The sequence below is a fragment of the Mizuhopecten yessoensis genome, unplaced genomic scaffold (assembly GCF_002113885.1).
Source record: "Mizuhopecten yessoensis strain PY_sf001 unplaced genomic scaffold, ASM211388v2 scaffold716267, whole genome shotgun sequence".
In the NCBI taxonomy this organism is placed as follows: Eukaryota; Metazoa; Mollusca; class Bivalvia; order Pectinida; family Pectinidae; genus Mizuhopecten; species Mizuhopecten yessoensis.
Genome location: NW_018480031.1, coordinates 312,703 through 328,114, shown reverse-complemented (window position 1 = coordinate 328,114; position 15,412 = coordinate 312,703). Strand labels below are relative to the sequence as shown.

The 15,412-nt window shown below is 38.6% G+C and overlaps 1 protein-coding gene across 6 annotated transcripts in view; it reads right to left on the bottom strand.

Moving 5' to 3' along the window:
* Window positions 1–5,093: 5,093 nt before the first annotated feature.
* LOC110442456 (centrosome-associated protein 350-like) overlaps window positions 5,094–15,412 on the bottom strand; it is a 134,082-nt gene continuing 123,763 nt past the window's right edge. For 4 of the 6 annotated variants that reach the window (XM_021486071.1, XM_021486070.1, XM_021486073.1 and 1 more), the window contains 9 exons: window positions 15,212–15,363; window positions 14,585–14,850; window positions 13,900–14,167; window positions 13,425–13,672; window positions 10,945–11,117; window positions 10,334–10,565; window positions 8,294–9,981; window positions 6,650–6,785; window positions 5,094–6,354 (listed from right to left, as the gene is read on the bottom strand). In XM_021486071.1, the coding sequence (XP_021341746.1) occupies window positions 5,690–6,354; window positions 6,650–6,785; window positions 8,294–9,981; window positions 10,334–10,565; window positions 10,945–11,117; window positions 13,425–13,672; window positions 13,900–14,167; window positions 14,585–14,850; window positions 15,212–15,363 (3,828 nt within the window). In that variant the 3' untranslated portion in view covers window positions 5,094–5,689. The remainder of the gene's footprint in view (window positions 6,355–6,649; window positions 6,786–8,293; window positions 9,982–10,333; window positions 10,566–10,944; window positions 11,118–13,424; window positions 13,673–13,899; window positions 14,168–14,584; window positions 14,851–15,211; window positions 15,364–15,412) is intronic. The other 2 variants (XM_021486072.1, XM_021486076.1) reach the window with 2 other exon arrangements.

Sequence of the window (15,412 nt, the reverse complement as noted above, 5' to 3'; positions counted from 1 at the left end):
AACGCAATAATAGCTATATACCCTCTTATGTCATAGGGGGAGGTATACGAATGTACATCCCTATTCCTGATAGCTGGTTTTAGCTTTATAGACAAGACGAAGTCACATTGATAAATTAGAAAGATTACTGTAATACAGTAAATGATAATGGTATTCTTTCTCCATATAGTATATGTATCTTGGTGGAATTATTACTGGTCCACATGGAAAGTTTTGGCAATGGTGGAAGGGAAGTAACTCTGTGAAAAGAGATGGGAGTATATGGACAAGTGCCCCTAAACTTTTACCACAACGTAAACACATGAAAAGTGATTTGTGTTGTTTTACTTTGGACACTTGTAAGTGTTCTTGTCAAAGATGTAAATCCTACAGCATCTTTTCCAAAAAAACATTCATACTGCGGCTCTCAATGTTATGGACATACATTGCAGCATTTGAATCCTTTGTGATAGAAGCCATGGTTTTGACCACCTGTATCAAATTACCTTGTATCAGACCTGTTATTCTCCCACCCTTCACAGGTGTGTCACCCGTTTTAGCCGGGAAAGATCAGCTTGTCACCCCCTCGGGGGAGATAGCCTCGTGCCGATTAGCACGTGTTCAATTGTGACGTCATTAAAATGCGTCATCGGTAATTGTGACATCATCAAAAGAGAATGACGATATGCATACCCCTCATGTGTTTTTGTTTACAAACATGGCAGACTACTGTCGGTGGAGCTTTGACTGAAATAATAGGATGGGAGAAAATAATCATCCCTACCTTGAGGTAGAGCCTCGGGTTAGACAACCAAAAAACATCCCCCCTTGGGTTGGAGATTTCTCTGTCACACCCTCAAGGTAGGGGAAGATTCTACTAGTCTTTAACAATGTCTAAAATTTCTAGTGTTGATATTGGTGCGAGTTTGTGTAAAACTATCCATTGTCTGTATCTTCTGAGAGATACCTTTAGGAAGAAACAGCTACACAGTATCTCCCAACAGATTTCATGACCTCACAGGCTGTCCAGATGTATTGAATTGTAGTGACAGCATCAGGTTGCACTTTATACCAAAGAAACAACTTATAATAAAATATTTTGTTATGATTAACATTGTTGTAGTTTTCTGTATATTTCTGTATTAATACATGCTATTATCGGTCAGAGCTAGGTTTACACTGATAAGCCCTCCAATAGAGGTGCTGCACATTTACATATAAAACAACAAAACACAGGATTTCATTTGTTATGTTTATTTCGTTGTGTCCCCTCTTCAGAGAACCACAACCCTTGGTCATACTGTTATACATTTGCATAGTTTTGAAAAAAAAATAAAAAATGAAATGACTGTCTACAAATGTACAAAGTTGAAAAAATAGATTTAATTATTTCATTACCAGAGAATAGCATTATATCACAATGTGTTAAGGGTAGACAACTCTACGTTGGTGCGTAACTAGGCCCCAGACTTTCTAGGAGTTACACAATCACGTTTAAATTCAGGCCCTAATTACGGATAGTTACATAACTGAAACCTAGCATAAAAGGATGTCTCGAGTATTATTAACGGGAGACTATCACTACATGTAGTAGCCTGGGTAACGTGTGTCAAAGCTCTAGAGAGGGGAGTAACAAGGCATTCAGGTGCACTTTGGTATGCAATCCTTCACACACCTGTACTTAAACAATAGGCATGTCCTGAAATTCACAGGTCTAGCCTATTGAAATTAACAGGGATGAAGGCCTATATAAATTTATCATTAGAAATTTGTGAAATGAGGTTTCCTTTTATATAAAAATCTAAGTATCACGATATCGATGTGTACATAAACACTAACCTGAGATATCATATACATTGTAAATGATGGCAATAATAAAAAATAAGCTAGGTATATATATCTAACAGTGAGGTTTAATGGGAAAACAAAGATTTTAGCAGCTTTAATAAAGTTTTAGTTCTTTAAGATGTCTACTACAATTGTTTCCAAAATATTGACCATAAGTGTAGTGACTGTTGCTTACAAGATAAAGTATGAATGGAATTTCTCTCTCCAAAATAAAATTTGTGGATTGGCATACCTGTGGCTAAATGACCAGGTAAGGGTATGTTAAGGCACTTTCTATGTAGGTATGTAAAATACATGGAAATGCATGCTCGGTAAACAGGATACGAATGCTGCAGTATACGACACTAAATGCTCAATTACTGGAGTACAAATCTGGTAAATAAATAATGAGAAATAAATACAAAACCACAGACATAGAAAATGCCTTAAACTAAATATGACATTACATACGAGTTCTCATGTATACCCTGGCAGTACCCACTGTTGTAATGGACAGACATCAATCCATTGTGCTAAAGATGGGGCTGACAGGAGTATTAAATGGCACATAGCTATTTACCAATACAAACAATCCTGGGAAAATGTACCAGGGGAGATAACTCGGTCATATCTCGCTCCACACACACATACACACTAACCAAAAGCCCACAGAAAGCCTAGACCCCTCTACACTTGTCAGTTGTTCATTAGTTCAAAAACTCTCAATTAGTACAGAAATCAAATAAATTGCACTACAAATAGTCGGTTTCCTAGAAGATATAGCATGTACAGAACATAAAAATAATAAATAGGCTTACAAACTATATCAGAGAGTAATTTGAAGAGTTACAGTTAAAGGGATATAACTGGAATCGTAAGACGTGAAGCAGGGCTGTATTTAGAGATGAAGTGCTTTGAAATATTTGTACATGGTACTTGGGTCAAATCAATGCATAGCCAGTGCTACAGTACATTTTGAAATGAGAAGTCTGCGCCTCATCAGGATAATAACATATGACTGCAAACATTGCAAGACATCCCCCTCTTAAATACAGCCCAGTTGATACATAATATTTGGCAGTGTCTGTTTGTCTATGTGGTATCAACATTTAATCACACATACAATCATCTTTGTTAAATCATTTCAAAATGATCCTTTTATTTCCACAGTTGCTAATTACTAAATATAATTATCTGTGAATACTAATAACAAGAACAATGAAGAAAATGATACATGACTTTATGCTAAGATGGTTGTAAATGAGCATATCAAAAGAGACATTTTCTTTGGACGGAATTGAAAAATAATCAGGTAGTGAGTGAAGAATGAAGAATATAAAACTAAACAACAAAACTGCATTGGTGAGGCGCAATGAACATTACAATAGGTATCAGATCTCATATTGGATCAATTTCTGAAAGAAAAAAAGAAGTAAAAACAAAATGAAATGTAAAACTATTAGCTCGGTAAATGACTACTACATCTAACTGTGATGAACTAAGGCATGGCCTAAAACAATGTGAAACTATTTCACAACTGTATTATTTATACATGTAAGGTATATTACAAATAGCTACCTCATTACAATAAATATTTCATATGCAAGCAGATCTTTTACAAAAAAAGTTTTCCAATCAATCAATCAACAAATAGCACTCAGAAGTCTAATAACCAATATATGTACCATTCAGGACCAGAAATCAGATATCACTGAGGAAACAACATGTCCAAACAGGAACATGACGATGATTTTAAGTCACAAGGGGTAAGTTTAGATAATTGAGTACTGCTACAGTAAATGTAGTACTCCAGTAATACACCAAAGGTGGATAGTCTCCAATACATAAGCCCTGCTATGTCACAAACAAGGTCCTGAGCCCTGCTATGTCACAAACAAGGTCCTGAGCCCTGCTATGTCACAAACAAGGTCCTGAACCCTGCTATGTTACAAACAAGCAAGGTCCTGAGCCCTGCTATGTCACAAACAAGGTCCTGAGCCCTGCTATGTTACAAACAAGGTCCTGAACCCTGCTATGTTACAAACAAGGTCCTGAGCCCTGCTATGTTACAAACAAGGTCCTGAGCCCTGCTATGTCACAAACAAGGTCCTGAGCCCTGCTATGTCACAAACAAGGTCCTGAGCCCTGTTATGTCACAAACAAGGTCCTGCGCCCTGCTATGTTACAAACAAGGTCCTGAGCCCTGCTATGTCACAAACAAGGTCCTGCGCCCTGCTATGTCACAAACAAGGTCCTGAGCCCTGCTATGTCACAAACAAGGTCCTGAGCCCTGCTATGTCACAAACAAGGTCCTGAGCCCTGCTATGTCACAAACAAGGTCGAGTTTTGCCCTGCTCGGGCTGCTCTGGTACAAGTTATATTTTCATAATATACCAAGTATCAAGGCAGCATTTGGCCCTGCTCTGGTACAAGTTTACTTTTATAATATACCAAGTAACAGGGGAGAGTTTGGCCCTGCTCTGGTACATGTTGAGCTTTTGTGATAACCAAGTAACAAGGGAGAGTTCTGATACCTGGGCCAGTATGGTACATGTCATACACTCGTAATATACCAAGTGTCATACACTCGTAATATACCAAGTAACATACACCATAACAATCACTTCCAATTCATTTCATTAACCAATTGTTCATCACCTCACCTGAACCTATAATGTTCATAGCATGATTTTCTTTATAACAGTCGCCAGCTCAAATAACATATTTTAGAGGACACAATATTGTGGCTGATGTTAACATCAAAATAGCATTTGCAGGTACAACAACAGTCTCTCAATTCAATCACTTTTAGGCATTAAATACACATCCAAACAACCAATCTCCTCCGATGGAATAAATAAGTCGTATATACAGTATATAACATACATAGATACAGGGGTTCTTATACACACACCTTCTCCAGCTTCCTAACAGCCATGATTACATGTGACAGGATTGGTTCACAGTGTATTTCATTCTTGCTTGGAATCTGGATTTTTTTTTTTTGCTGCCCGAAAAAATTCTTCACTTTGCCAAATTCAAATTTAATGGTCTGACTTAAAAAAGAATACTTTGTCCGTTATTCAACCTGGCTGACAATCACTTGACCTAACTACTCGGTGGTTGCTGTTAGTACTCATACAACTAATTACTACTCTGTATAGACTCGGGCATTTTGAAGGAAGTTTATATATCACACAATGCTATCATTGCAGGGGTTCTTATACCGAAATAATTATATTTAGCTTTAAGCTTCTTATGAAAAAATAAAAATAGAAGATTGTTAACTTACTTTTCTTTGTAATCAGAAATGTTAACAAATTAGTTTTGGTGTCCGGTTGACTGTTATGGTCTTGTTTTCAAACACGACACACAGAACAGAACACACTGTGTACCTATCACACGACTCTAACATCATTTACACTTGTGTGGAATGTACAGTGGACAACCATGACTACATTTAACTAGTGTGACTGACGATGATGTCCATCATAGCTGAGGAGGATTTGAATACATCTGTAGGTATATGTCTTTGTTGTAGACCAAAGCTGGAGCCAGCTCAAGTCGTACAAATTAGTTCAGCTTTTAAATAAAACTGTCTTGACAATAAATTTTGTGTTTTCTATAATTCTATATTACAGAGGTGTCACTGTATATAACAATAATATTTTGTCTCAAACTGATCTTTAATATTTTTGTCTACATTCTAGCAAATGGTCTAATAATTGACTTAAAAGCTACGGTATGCCAATTGGTCTTGCTACCTGGCATAACAGAAGTAAATGCCAATAGATTCTATATTTGGCTTTGTACCCATAACCACTATGCCCATGTAGCCTGTTTTGGGGGCTGTTTGGTGTACAGGGTCAGGTTCATCTTATAGTCATTGTTGCTGTTGACTTAACATTTGTTTTTTGCGGTATATTTTATTCATCGTCTGCACAGTATCAGTCAACAATGTCTCGAAAATAGCCTCTGTTAGCTGCATTTTAACAGCAGTCTCATCGTCATCATAATTCACCCAATCAGGTTCCTCCTCTCTTAGCTCCTCCACCAGGATGTTGTCTACATGATCCTTCTTTTTCCGTACACTCCAACGATTTTTGTCCACTTTCCGGGAACCATTTAACCCTAGAATTTCAATCACAGCCTTCTGAACAATTGGTTTTAAGACGTCTATTGTTGTTGGGGGATTAGCACCTCGGTAATATTTCTGTCGTGTCCGTTTTGTTTGTTTCCAGGCACATGTTGTGTCCTGATCTTCCTCTTTGTAAATATCACGTATAATATCACCCGTCGAATCGAAAAGCAGTTTCTCAAAAACGCGCCGACTCTTACTGTCCACGTCATTGTTGTTATCCTCTGTGGAGTAGTACGTGTCCGGGGGCTCCAGTCCCTCTAAGGACTCGCCGTACCGACGTTGGTTCCAGAACACGTCCACAGCACTAGATACCACTTCTTCTATCTCATGGCGCTCGTGTGGTACAGCGAAAAACACCTCCTCTTGTATTTGCTGGAAATCTAGGTTGCCAGTATCTGTTATCAACTCTGAAACAAATTAGAAATAATATATTTGTTTGTCAATTCCTGCTAGGGCTTATTGAATAATTTGAATGACTATTTAATTTTAATGATATTACGTCCATCACCTTATGTACATAGATGTCATACAGGTGTGATCAAATACTATTTACTGAAGGTTTCTGTTTATAGAACTTGCTCTTAACTCAGACTTCAGTGACATTGACTCTGAGCTGGTGATCTTCAAATACTCTACATGTTCATTTAAACACGTTTATAACCAATCCATTGATTGCTGTGTAAAACGTTACTGAGCACTGACCTGGCTGTAGGCCTGGATACGGAGGAGGGGGCTGGTTCATCTTTGGAGAAGATATGATTTCATCATCAATGTATTCATCCACCTTATCATCAAACAGAAGGTCATTCAGGCCCTCGTCCAATTCCTTGTTTCCTTCCTGTTACACAAAAATTACACAAGTCGTGTCAACTCATTCTCTTGTAATCTCATGCTTAAATCTCAGTGGTATTTTTAACACTTCCCACTGTAAGATTTAACATAGAAGTAGTAAGGTTTCAGTGTATAACAATATAACATGTAACCAGAAGTAGAGAAAAAACATAATGGAGCAAGCAAAGCCTATAGCCAATCAATTTTTACTGAAAACAAAACACATGTCTTACTATTTGTAGTAAAAAACCTGATCAATAAAACCTGATGACTAAAAAATACACAGAAATTGTTCAGTGTTATTTTGCTTTAAGATTTCTCATTGACATCCCACACCATGTACCCAGCTGTGCCATCCAAGTGCTGGCCGACCCAGATTACAACAGCAGCTGTTCTATTGTGGCTGTCTCCTGCTATCGACACCTACACTAATTCATGGAAATATCTACATAACAAATGTGTTCTAGCTATTATTTTGACTATATTAAACTTTATTTGAGAAAACTTTGACTTAAACTAGGAGATAATTTACAAGGAAAATACAATAAAGGACACCTTTCAACAATTACCAGCAAAGAGTTGTTCTTATACATTACAGTACTGTAATAACCAGGTAAGTGCCTCAGCTAGGGGTTGAACCTGGGACTAAAGATTACAAATAAAGGGCTCTAGTGTATCCAGTTCAAGTTATATTCCCTTTAGCCAAGTCAGTAACAAGTCTCTTCCATATCCACAATTGTGACAATAAATTATTTTATAACATTTTCTTTTGATATGTTTTACTACAGACTCAGTGATTTTTTCCTTGAAAACACTGCATTTATGAATTATTACATTCCTATAGCGAAATTCCATGTTTCCTTGTGACATGATTAAAAAGGAAGAATTCAAAGAATCCCGCTAGGACATGGTTATCACAGATGAACCAGGTATACTGCAAACAGTTTTAATGTTTGTCAGCATTTGATCTTATAAGGGAGTGCTAACTTGGTTTTACTTTTACAGTGAATTGACTATTAAACTGTTATTAATTTCCTACTTTTACAGTGAATTGACTATTAAACTGGTTTTAATTTCCTACTTTTACAGTGAATTGACTATCATTAAACTGTTATTAATTTCCTACTTTTACAGTGAATTGACTATTAAACTATTATTAATTTCCTACTTTTTTGCGTTTTCATTTTCATATGATTTAATGGGTTGCTGGGGAAAGGTAAATATAAGTAAATATACATAAGTATATATAAATGACCTGACTTGCACTAATTTTCAAACATACCAGCAGGCCATGAGAGTTTGTGTGAATGAAAAAGTTTGTAAATTCTAAGCAAATGTTATAAGTTATACAGTATATTCAAAGCATAAATAAATCAAATTTATTGCACCCTTCTTGAGTAACAAAGAATTAAAGGAAACAAACAATGCAAGAAAGATCTACACTATTTAGTGTATATCCCTTCTATTGCCCAAACATCTATAGGGTTGATAGACTGCTTGATGGAAACTGCTTACCTTGGTGGCGCGGGAGGTGCTGCCTGGGAGTGGGGAGACAGGGCGCGGAGGATTATCAGGCTTCTCTCCTTGGGAACCCCTTCCCCACACATGCTCAATTTCCTGTGTGGGAGAAAATACTTGGTCCTGATACCCACTACGCAGAGGGTCCTGGCGATTTCGCTGCTTATTACGAATTGTAATCATGTCATCTATTGCATCGTTTAGTAGGTTTTTGGTTAATTTTTCTGTCATTTGTGAGCGTTTATCATTCTGGTTTATGTCTCTCTCACCATCACTATCCACACTGCCATTCATGTGAGGTGTGTTAGCACCAGGTTGAGGCACCTCGAGTCTGTTGCTGGGTTCCTGTGCCACAGCAGACGGCGCCGTCTTTCTGCCCTGAATTCTATTGATAGTGTTCATGTCATCTCGGACAACTTCCGCAAGAATATGGTCAGTGATTGTGTCTGTGAGAGCCTCTTTCTGATGCTGTGATCTATCTATGGGTGCTCTTGGTGATGGAAGTCCATCACTGAAATTTGACACATTTATTTCTGCCTCACTGATTACTTTACTGAGATCCGAGTCCTCCTGGTCATCAGTTGTAATGGAATCATCATCATGCGAACTGAATCCTTCTCGGCGTGGACTCCTGATGGCAGGAGCAGGCATGAGGTCATCTCCTGGTACTAGGACACCATGCCCTGGATGACATGTGAAGTAGCGTATACCCTCGTGAGAACCATCATTTCTACCATCAGCAGCCTCCAGCTCTACTCCAGCCCAGATTCCTGGAGCGAAGGTCACCTTGCCCTTGAACAGTAGGATGCCTGGACTGCGAGCACCCCTGGGCCCAGTCACAAGGACACGGTCCCCTATGTTAAAGTCACCCATGATGTCCATCTCTTTGGTGGGTGCATCACGGGGCGAAGCAGTTGGAGTCTCCTCTTCATCATCAATTTCCTCTTCATCTTCGAACCCAATCTCACCAGACCTTGACGGGAGGTCACCTTGAACTTGGGGTACTGATGATGTTTGACTGGGTTCAACATCCGAGTCATCAAATGACTCATTAGGGTCTTGACTGGACAGTGATCGGCCACTTGATGGTCGTGAGGCTGTGGTGGAGTAAGAACGAGGAGATTTCTGGTCTGGATACCCATCATCAGGCTGTTCCTGACGACCCTGCAGGTCAAGGGGCTGTATGAAGTGCGAGTCCTCAGACCGTACAGACAAAGCTTCACTGATTTGCTCTGACATATTGTCTGTGACTGTACGTTGTTTGTGCTCTGTGTGATCTGAGACATCACTACGAGCACTATGAGGTAGTTTAACACTGGCAGACACACCATCGTCCACTGTAAAGTCCTCTGTGTAACTTGCTTCATCCTCGTCAACCCGTGACACAGAGGCAGTAGACTTTGGTGCAGTAAGGGGAGGCAATTCCTTTGTTATGTGAAACAGACCAGATTTTGACCTTTCAGAAACACTGTCCTCCGCGGCTTGATCAAAATCTTCTGATATTTCCGTTTTAATTGATGCTTCATCATTACTGAATGGTTTACTCAATACTCTGCGTGTCGTATTGTCTGACCTTGACCTACTTATTGTTGATTCACTAGCTTCCGAAATTTTCTCCAAGGATCCAGCTTTGGTTAAAGGCATTGAAGGAGCTGTCTTTTGCGTGGGCGAACTCTGTTTTGTATCTGAAATCACAGAAAGGTTAAGTGTATCAGACTAACCAACACCTTTGTAAATCCTGCTGTGACAAAATATTGAGTGCACTGGATTAGAAATAATAGATCTGTTAACCTGTACAATGAACAATTTTCAATCAAACATTGAGCCATATAGAACCAGTTCTCTTCCTATTGATTCATATATTGATCTAGATGTTCGACTCCATGTCATGTATGCTCCTGAGAGTCTGTTTAGGGTTATTGTGGCACAGATATCTGGCTCCATTTGTGAAGTAAACAAAGCCCAGTTGTGATGGAGATACAGGTTTTATACAATAGAGAAGCAGCTAAGACAGCCTCTAATAGTTATTGTCCATACCTTCTGTGATAGAAGGTGAACTCTGGGCAGAGTCTGTGCCTTCCTTGCTGTCTTCACTGATGGAAGAGGTGCTTCCCTTCTTAGTTGGGGTGGTGACTTCCTGTTGTGGCCTTGACTTTGGTGGGCTGACCTTTGGCTGTTTTATCTGAGGTCGTACGCTCGACTTAACTGGCTCATGCTCCATCTCTTTCTGTAACTCTGCCTTCAGTTGAACGATCTGGTTATCGTAGGCCTACAGAGTACAAAGTACAGGTGGAGTGTGTTACGTGTAAAGGTATGAAATACATGTGTAAATAGTGAAGCCTAATATGTATTATGTAAATGGGAGGTCTGTTGTAAATTCATGTACAATTACAAAGTCTTTTTATTGCTACTGAACTTACTGTGCAACTATGGACCACAGGGACAACACATACCAACTTTAAATATTACTTCTCTTGTAGTTTCTGAGAAAAAAATGTAACAAAAACTGTTCAGATAGAATAACTGATGCCAGAAAATGGACAAAAATCTCTGTGAACAGCCCATTATCTGATAATGATGACCTAGAAACACAGTACTAAGCTGGGATTTGTTTTTTGAAACTTAACAGAAGTTAATTTCAGTTTTACCTCTATTTGTTTCTTCAGAGCTACTTCCTTGTTCTTGAGTATTTCTTTTTTCCTCTTCTTTCGTTCTTTCTTAAGTCTGTCTGCCTCCACTTTGCGTCGTTTCAGTTCTTCATTCAAGGCACGCACTCGCCCCTCATAGTCACTGAAGTCTGACTGGGTCTCTGTGTAGGACTCTGTAAAACAGTCCCAATAAGTTAAATGGCATAGTTTTTAACTATCCAAAACAATGTTTTAATGATTACCTTTTTCCAAAGGTTTATATTTACATTTGCACTGCAACCCACTATATGAACATTACTAGTAGAAATGCATTTCATTCGAATATGAAAGCAGAAACTCTCGTGACGTAACACGTGGTTTACTTATGACTACATAGATTAACCTTGTGCAATGAGGGTCTTGTCGCTTCCCTTCGAATAACATTGAGAGTGCCCCCGCATCAAACGCTCAAATGACTACTGTTAATTAGTGGCGCCAATTTAATTTAAATAGGGCTGTACCGCCAATGTCGTTTAAAAGACGACGCACATACAAAATGCAATATTTTTTTATTTTATTTAGGAACAAATAGATAAAATTAATTGTTGTATAGTAAAAATGTAAATATATGGATTGAACAGCATTTTTTAATTCTCATGCCGGTATGAACGCAAATCAGTTACATCCATATTTAACATGAAGCCCGCTACTAATGGGCTTCATGCATTATGGATGTAGCCGATTTGCGTTCATACCAGCATGAAAATAAAAACAAGAAATCCCAGAGGGATCTTGGCCCCCACCATTGTATCATCTTCATTAGTTCTTTGTCAGGTCGATCTTTTCTCTTCTTTCCTCTAATCTGTTTGATCGAGTCATGTTAACAGTAAATGCACCTTGAGGTAACTTTTGATCTAAACTTAATACTGATGTGTATGAAAGTCAACCTTCAAAGTGAGTTTGTCATTTCACATATTTACTAGTACAGTACTTAATGTGAAAGAAATAGAATCGATCATTGTAATATAAGAAAGATCTGTTTAGTTCTTCCTTTAGCCATTTTGTTTTTATGATCAGTCTCAAAATATAACATGCACAACGAGGTATCAAGGGGAACCTACAAATCAAATTTGAGAAAGATCCCTGAAGTTATTCCTGAGAAATAGTACTAACAAACCTTCAATGTCAAAAATGAAAGATGGCTGTCAGTAGGCTTTTTTGTTCAACTGATCAGTTTCAAAAGTAAACATGAATAATAAAGGATAGTGGGGAACCTCCCAAAAAAAATCATATTGGTGGCCCAATTAATTTAGGAAGAAATATTACCACAGCAATTTACACAATGCTTTAGCACATTTAAATTACATATAACATGACAATGTTTGTAATATTTAAAACAGAATAAAACATTATATTTTTAATTCTTCAACCCTAGTTAAAACCTGACATGATCCATTCCATTCAGGTCTTCCCAAAGAAATACACAAAACTTGCACCTCAAAGAAGACACCCTGGCTGTATTTATATAGAAAATCTGTTTTTTTTCTTTCTAAATCACAGACAGTTCGATTCAAATCGAAGTAATGGCAACTGAAAACTGTACTGCCCCCAGTTAATGTGGAAGGGACTATAATTTCTTTTATTCATAAATTTTTCGACGGTCGCCCAAACTGTTTTTGTTAGGTCAGTGACTACCTCACTTTTGACAACTTTTGGTCGCCCGAGCAAGACTTTAATTGCCAGTTCGCAAGTGGCGAGCGGGCGACCGTCCATTTCGGGCACTGCTGCACAACAAGGGAACAAGGGGAACCTACATATAAAATTAGAGAAAGATCCCTCTGGTACTTCATGAGAAATAGCCATAACAAACTTTCACTGTCAAAATCCAAGATGACTGCCTGTCGGCCATGTTGTCGATCCGATCAGTCTCAATAGTTGCCCTGCACAACAAGGGGCCAAGGGGAACCTACATATAAAATTTGAGAAAGATCCCTCTGGTACTTCCCGAGAAATAGCGATAACAAATTTTCACTATCAAAATCCAAGATAGCTGCCTGTCGGCCATGTTGTTTATCTGATCAGTCTCAAAAGTTTCCCTGCATAGCTAGGGATGAAGGGGAACCTACATATAAAATTTGAGAAAGATCCCTCTGTTACTTCCCTAGAAATAGCGATAACAAACTTTCATTATCAAAATCCAAGATGGCTGCCTGTCAGCCATGTTGTTTATCCGATCAGTCTCAAAAGTTGCCCTGCACAGCTAAGGACCAAGGGGAACCTACATATAAAATTTGAGAAAGATCCCTCTAGTACTTCTTGAGAAATACCGATAACAAGAATTGTTTATGGACGACGAACCACGGACGCAGGATGATTTGAATAGCCCACCATCAGATCTAGATGATGGTGGGTAAAAAACGCAGTTCAATCCCTATATAATGCATAAATGATATTTGTGTGAATCAATCTGAAATCAGTTGGATTCTAGATGAACTACCCACCTGTGTGCGAAATGGACTCTTCTGACTCGCTCTCCGAGCTGCGGTAGCGACTGAAGGGCGAGCGGTTTCCGTGTCGGACTGTGCGGCCTGACAGCCATAACATGCCTTGGGGGAGGCGGTCAAGGGGGGAGCGAGGAGATTTACCACTCCGCTTACTGCTAGTGACCTGAACACTGGTCTCCTCAAAGGAATCGTTGTTGTACTGGCTGTCATTGATGATCGTGTCATCTGCTGCAGATGACCGAGACCTACATAAAACAAACATTTTTATTCGTTAAAATCTTAGTTTTCATCTGGGTCAGTTACAGAAAACAAAAGTATTTAGTAAGAGCTTTGACTTTCAATTCACATTAGTGTCTTTTATTTTATAACAAATCAGTGAGTTTTTTTTGAAGTAAGCAGAAATACCAGGCACTTTATATTGCCGACCTTAGTGATTCAGTATATACTTTTGACAACAGTGTGAGTTACATACTTGCGGACTCTGGGTGTGGCGGGACTACCCTCATCCACACTAGATATGGATGCTATCTCCTCAACAATAGAACTCTCACTGCCACTGTTGGCTGTGCGGTCTTTGTTGTCACGCTCCCTCAGTCTTTCCTCCGGTGAGCTCTCACTTCCACTAGCGATCTCTGTCCTGGGGGTTTCAGTCACACTGCGGCGCACTGACTCGTCTTTGGCAGTTAGTACACTAGCAGAGGCAATTGTGCTCTCCTGTGCGGTTGAGGCAGTTTGAGATTCTGCAATTCACATGTTAGCAGAAAGTAGTATGCTTTTGTATGTATCTGCAGCTTTTAGCAGTTAAGGAAAATTTATGTTTTCAACTCCAATTCAAAGAGAAATGTTAGGAAAAGCACGAGCCCTAAATGTCTCAAACACTTAAAAATCTCAAAATAAAGTCATTAATCTGACCGAAATTTCCAAGTATTACTAGAATAGATTATTGTTTAATATAACACAGACATTTGAACAAAAAAACAATGATCTTTACTCGTCACAATTAATCATGGCAAATCTAAATTCAGGATATCTTTGAGAACCCATCTTTAAACATTAACTGATGTAATAATAAGTTAGCCTCCTTTATTTTCTATCTTTAAGCAACAACCTAATAACCTTATATTTGTCCCATTTGTAAAGACTTCTTTATGTCCTACCTTTGGGGTCATTTCTCTGGCGGACTTTGGTGTTGTCAGTCTGGTCGTCCTTTACCGTCTTAGCTTGAGTCTTCGCCAGTCTACGGTCGTCCTTGGCAGGTGTTTTCTCTGGTCGGCGGTTGTCCTGTGTATCCCATATTTTGATGGCTTTTTGTTCTATTTTGAACACTCTGGATTCCTCGTGGTCAAGACGTTGCTTCCATCGTAAAAGTTCCTCAGCATTTTTCCGTCTGTCAAGAAGCTTTTGTTCTCTTGCTGTTAGGAACCTGTCAAATCATATCACACACATCGTTCAGAAAACAGTTCTGGTATATATTCTATGTGGTATATATTCTAACTCTAAAATAATCTAATTCTGAAAGGAAAACACTAAACAAGATACAGAATACTCTTTAGTTACATATAAGATGTTTCTGTGAATCCTAGAACTATTCCTCTAATCTAATACAGTAGCTGAGTAATGATTGTATATGAACAATTTCAAACGGTTAAATATGCAATAAGGATATAATCTCACTAAGTACATAAGCTCACACAATAACTACTTACGAGAGAGAGAGGTACTTTACCAATAGGCCTAAACATCATTACTGGTGTAACTACATGACATTGTATGTCACCATTTACCTCTCATCAAAATGGATTTTCTTGAGTTTGTCCAGTGCTGTGGAATCGTCCATGGACTTTTTGTGTGTTACTTTTGGCTCCGTGTAAATCTCGGAATCGGATTTGTAGTCCTTCTTCTTTCGTCCACTTGCTCCGTCTTTATGGTCATCAAACTGAAAGAGTTCATGCCATCATCATCATCATCATCAGTAATTGCAAAAC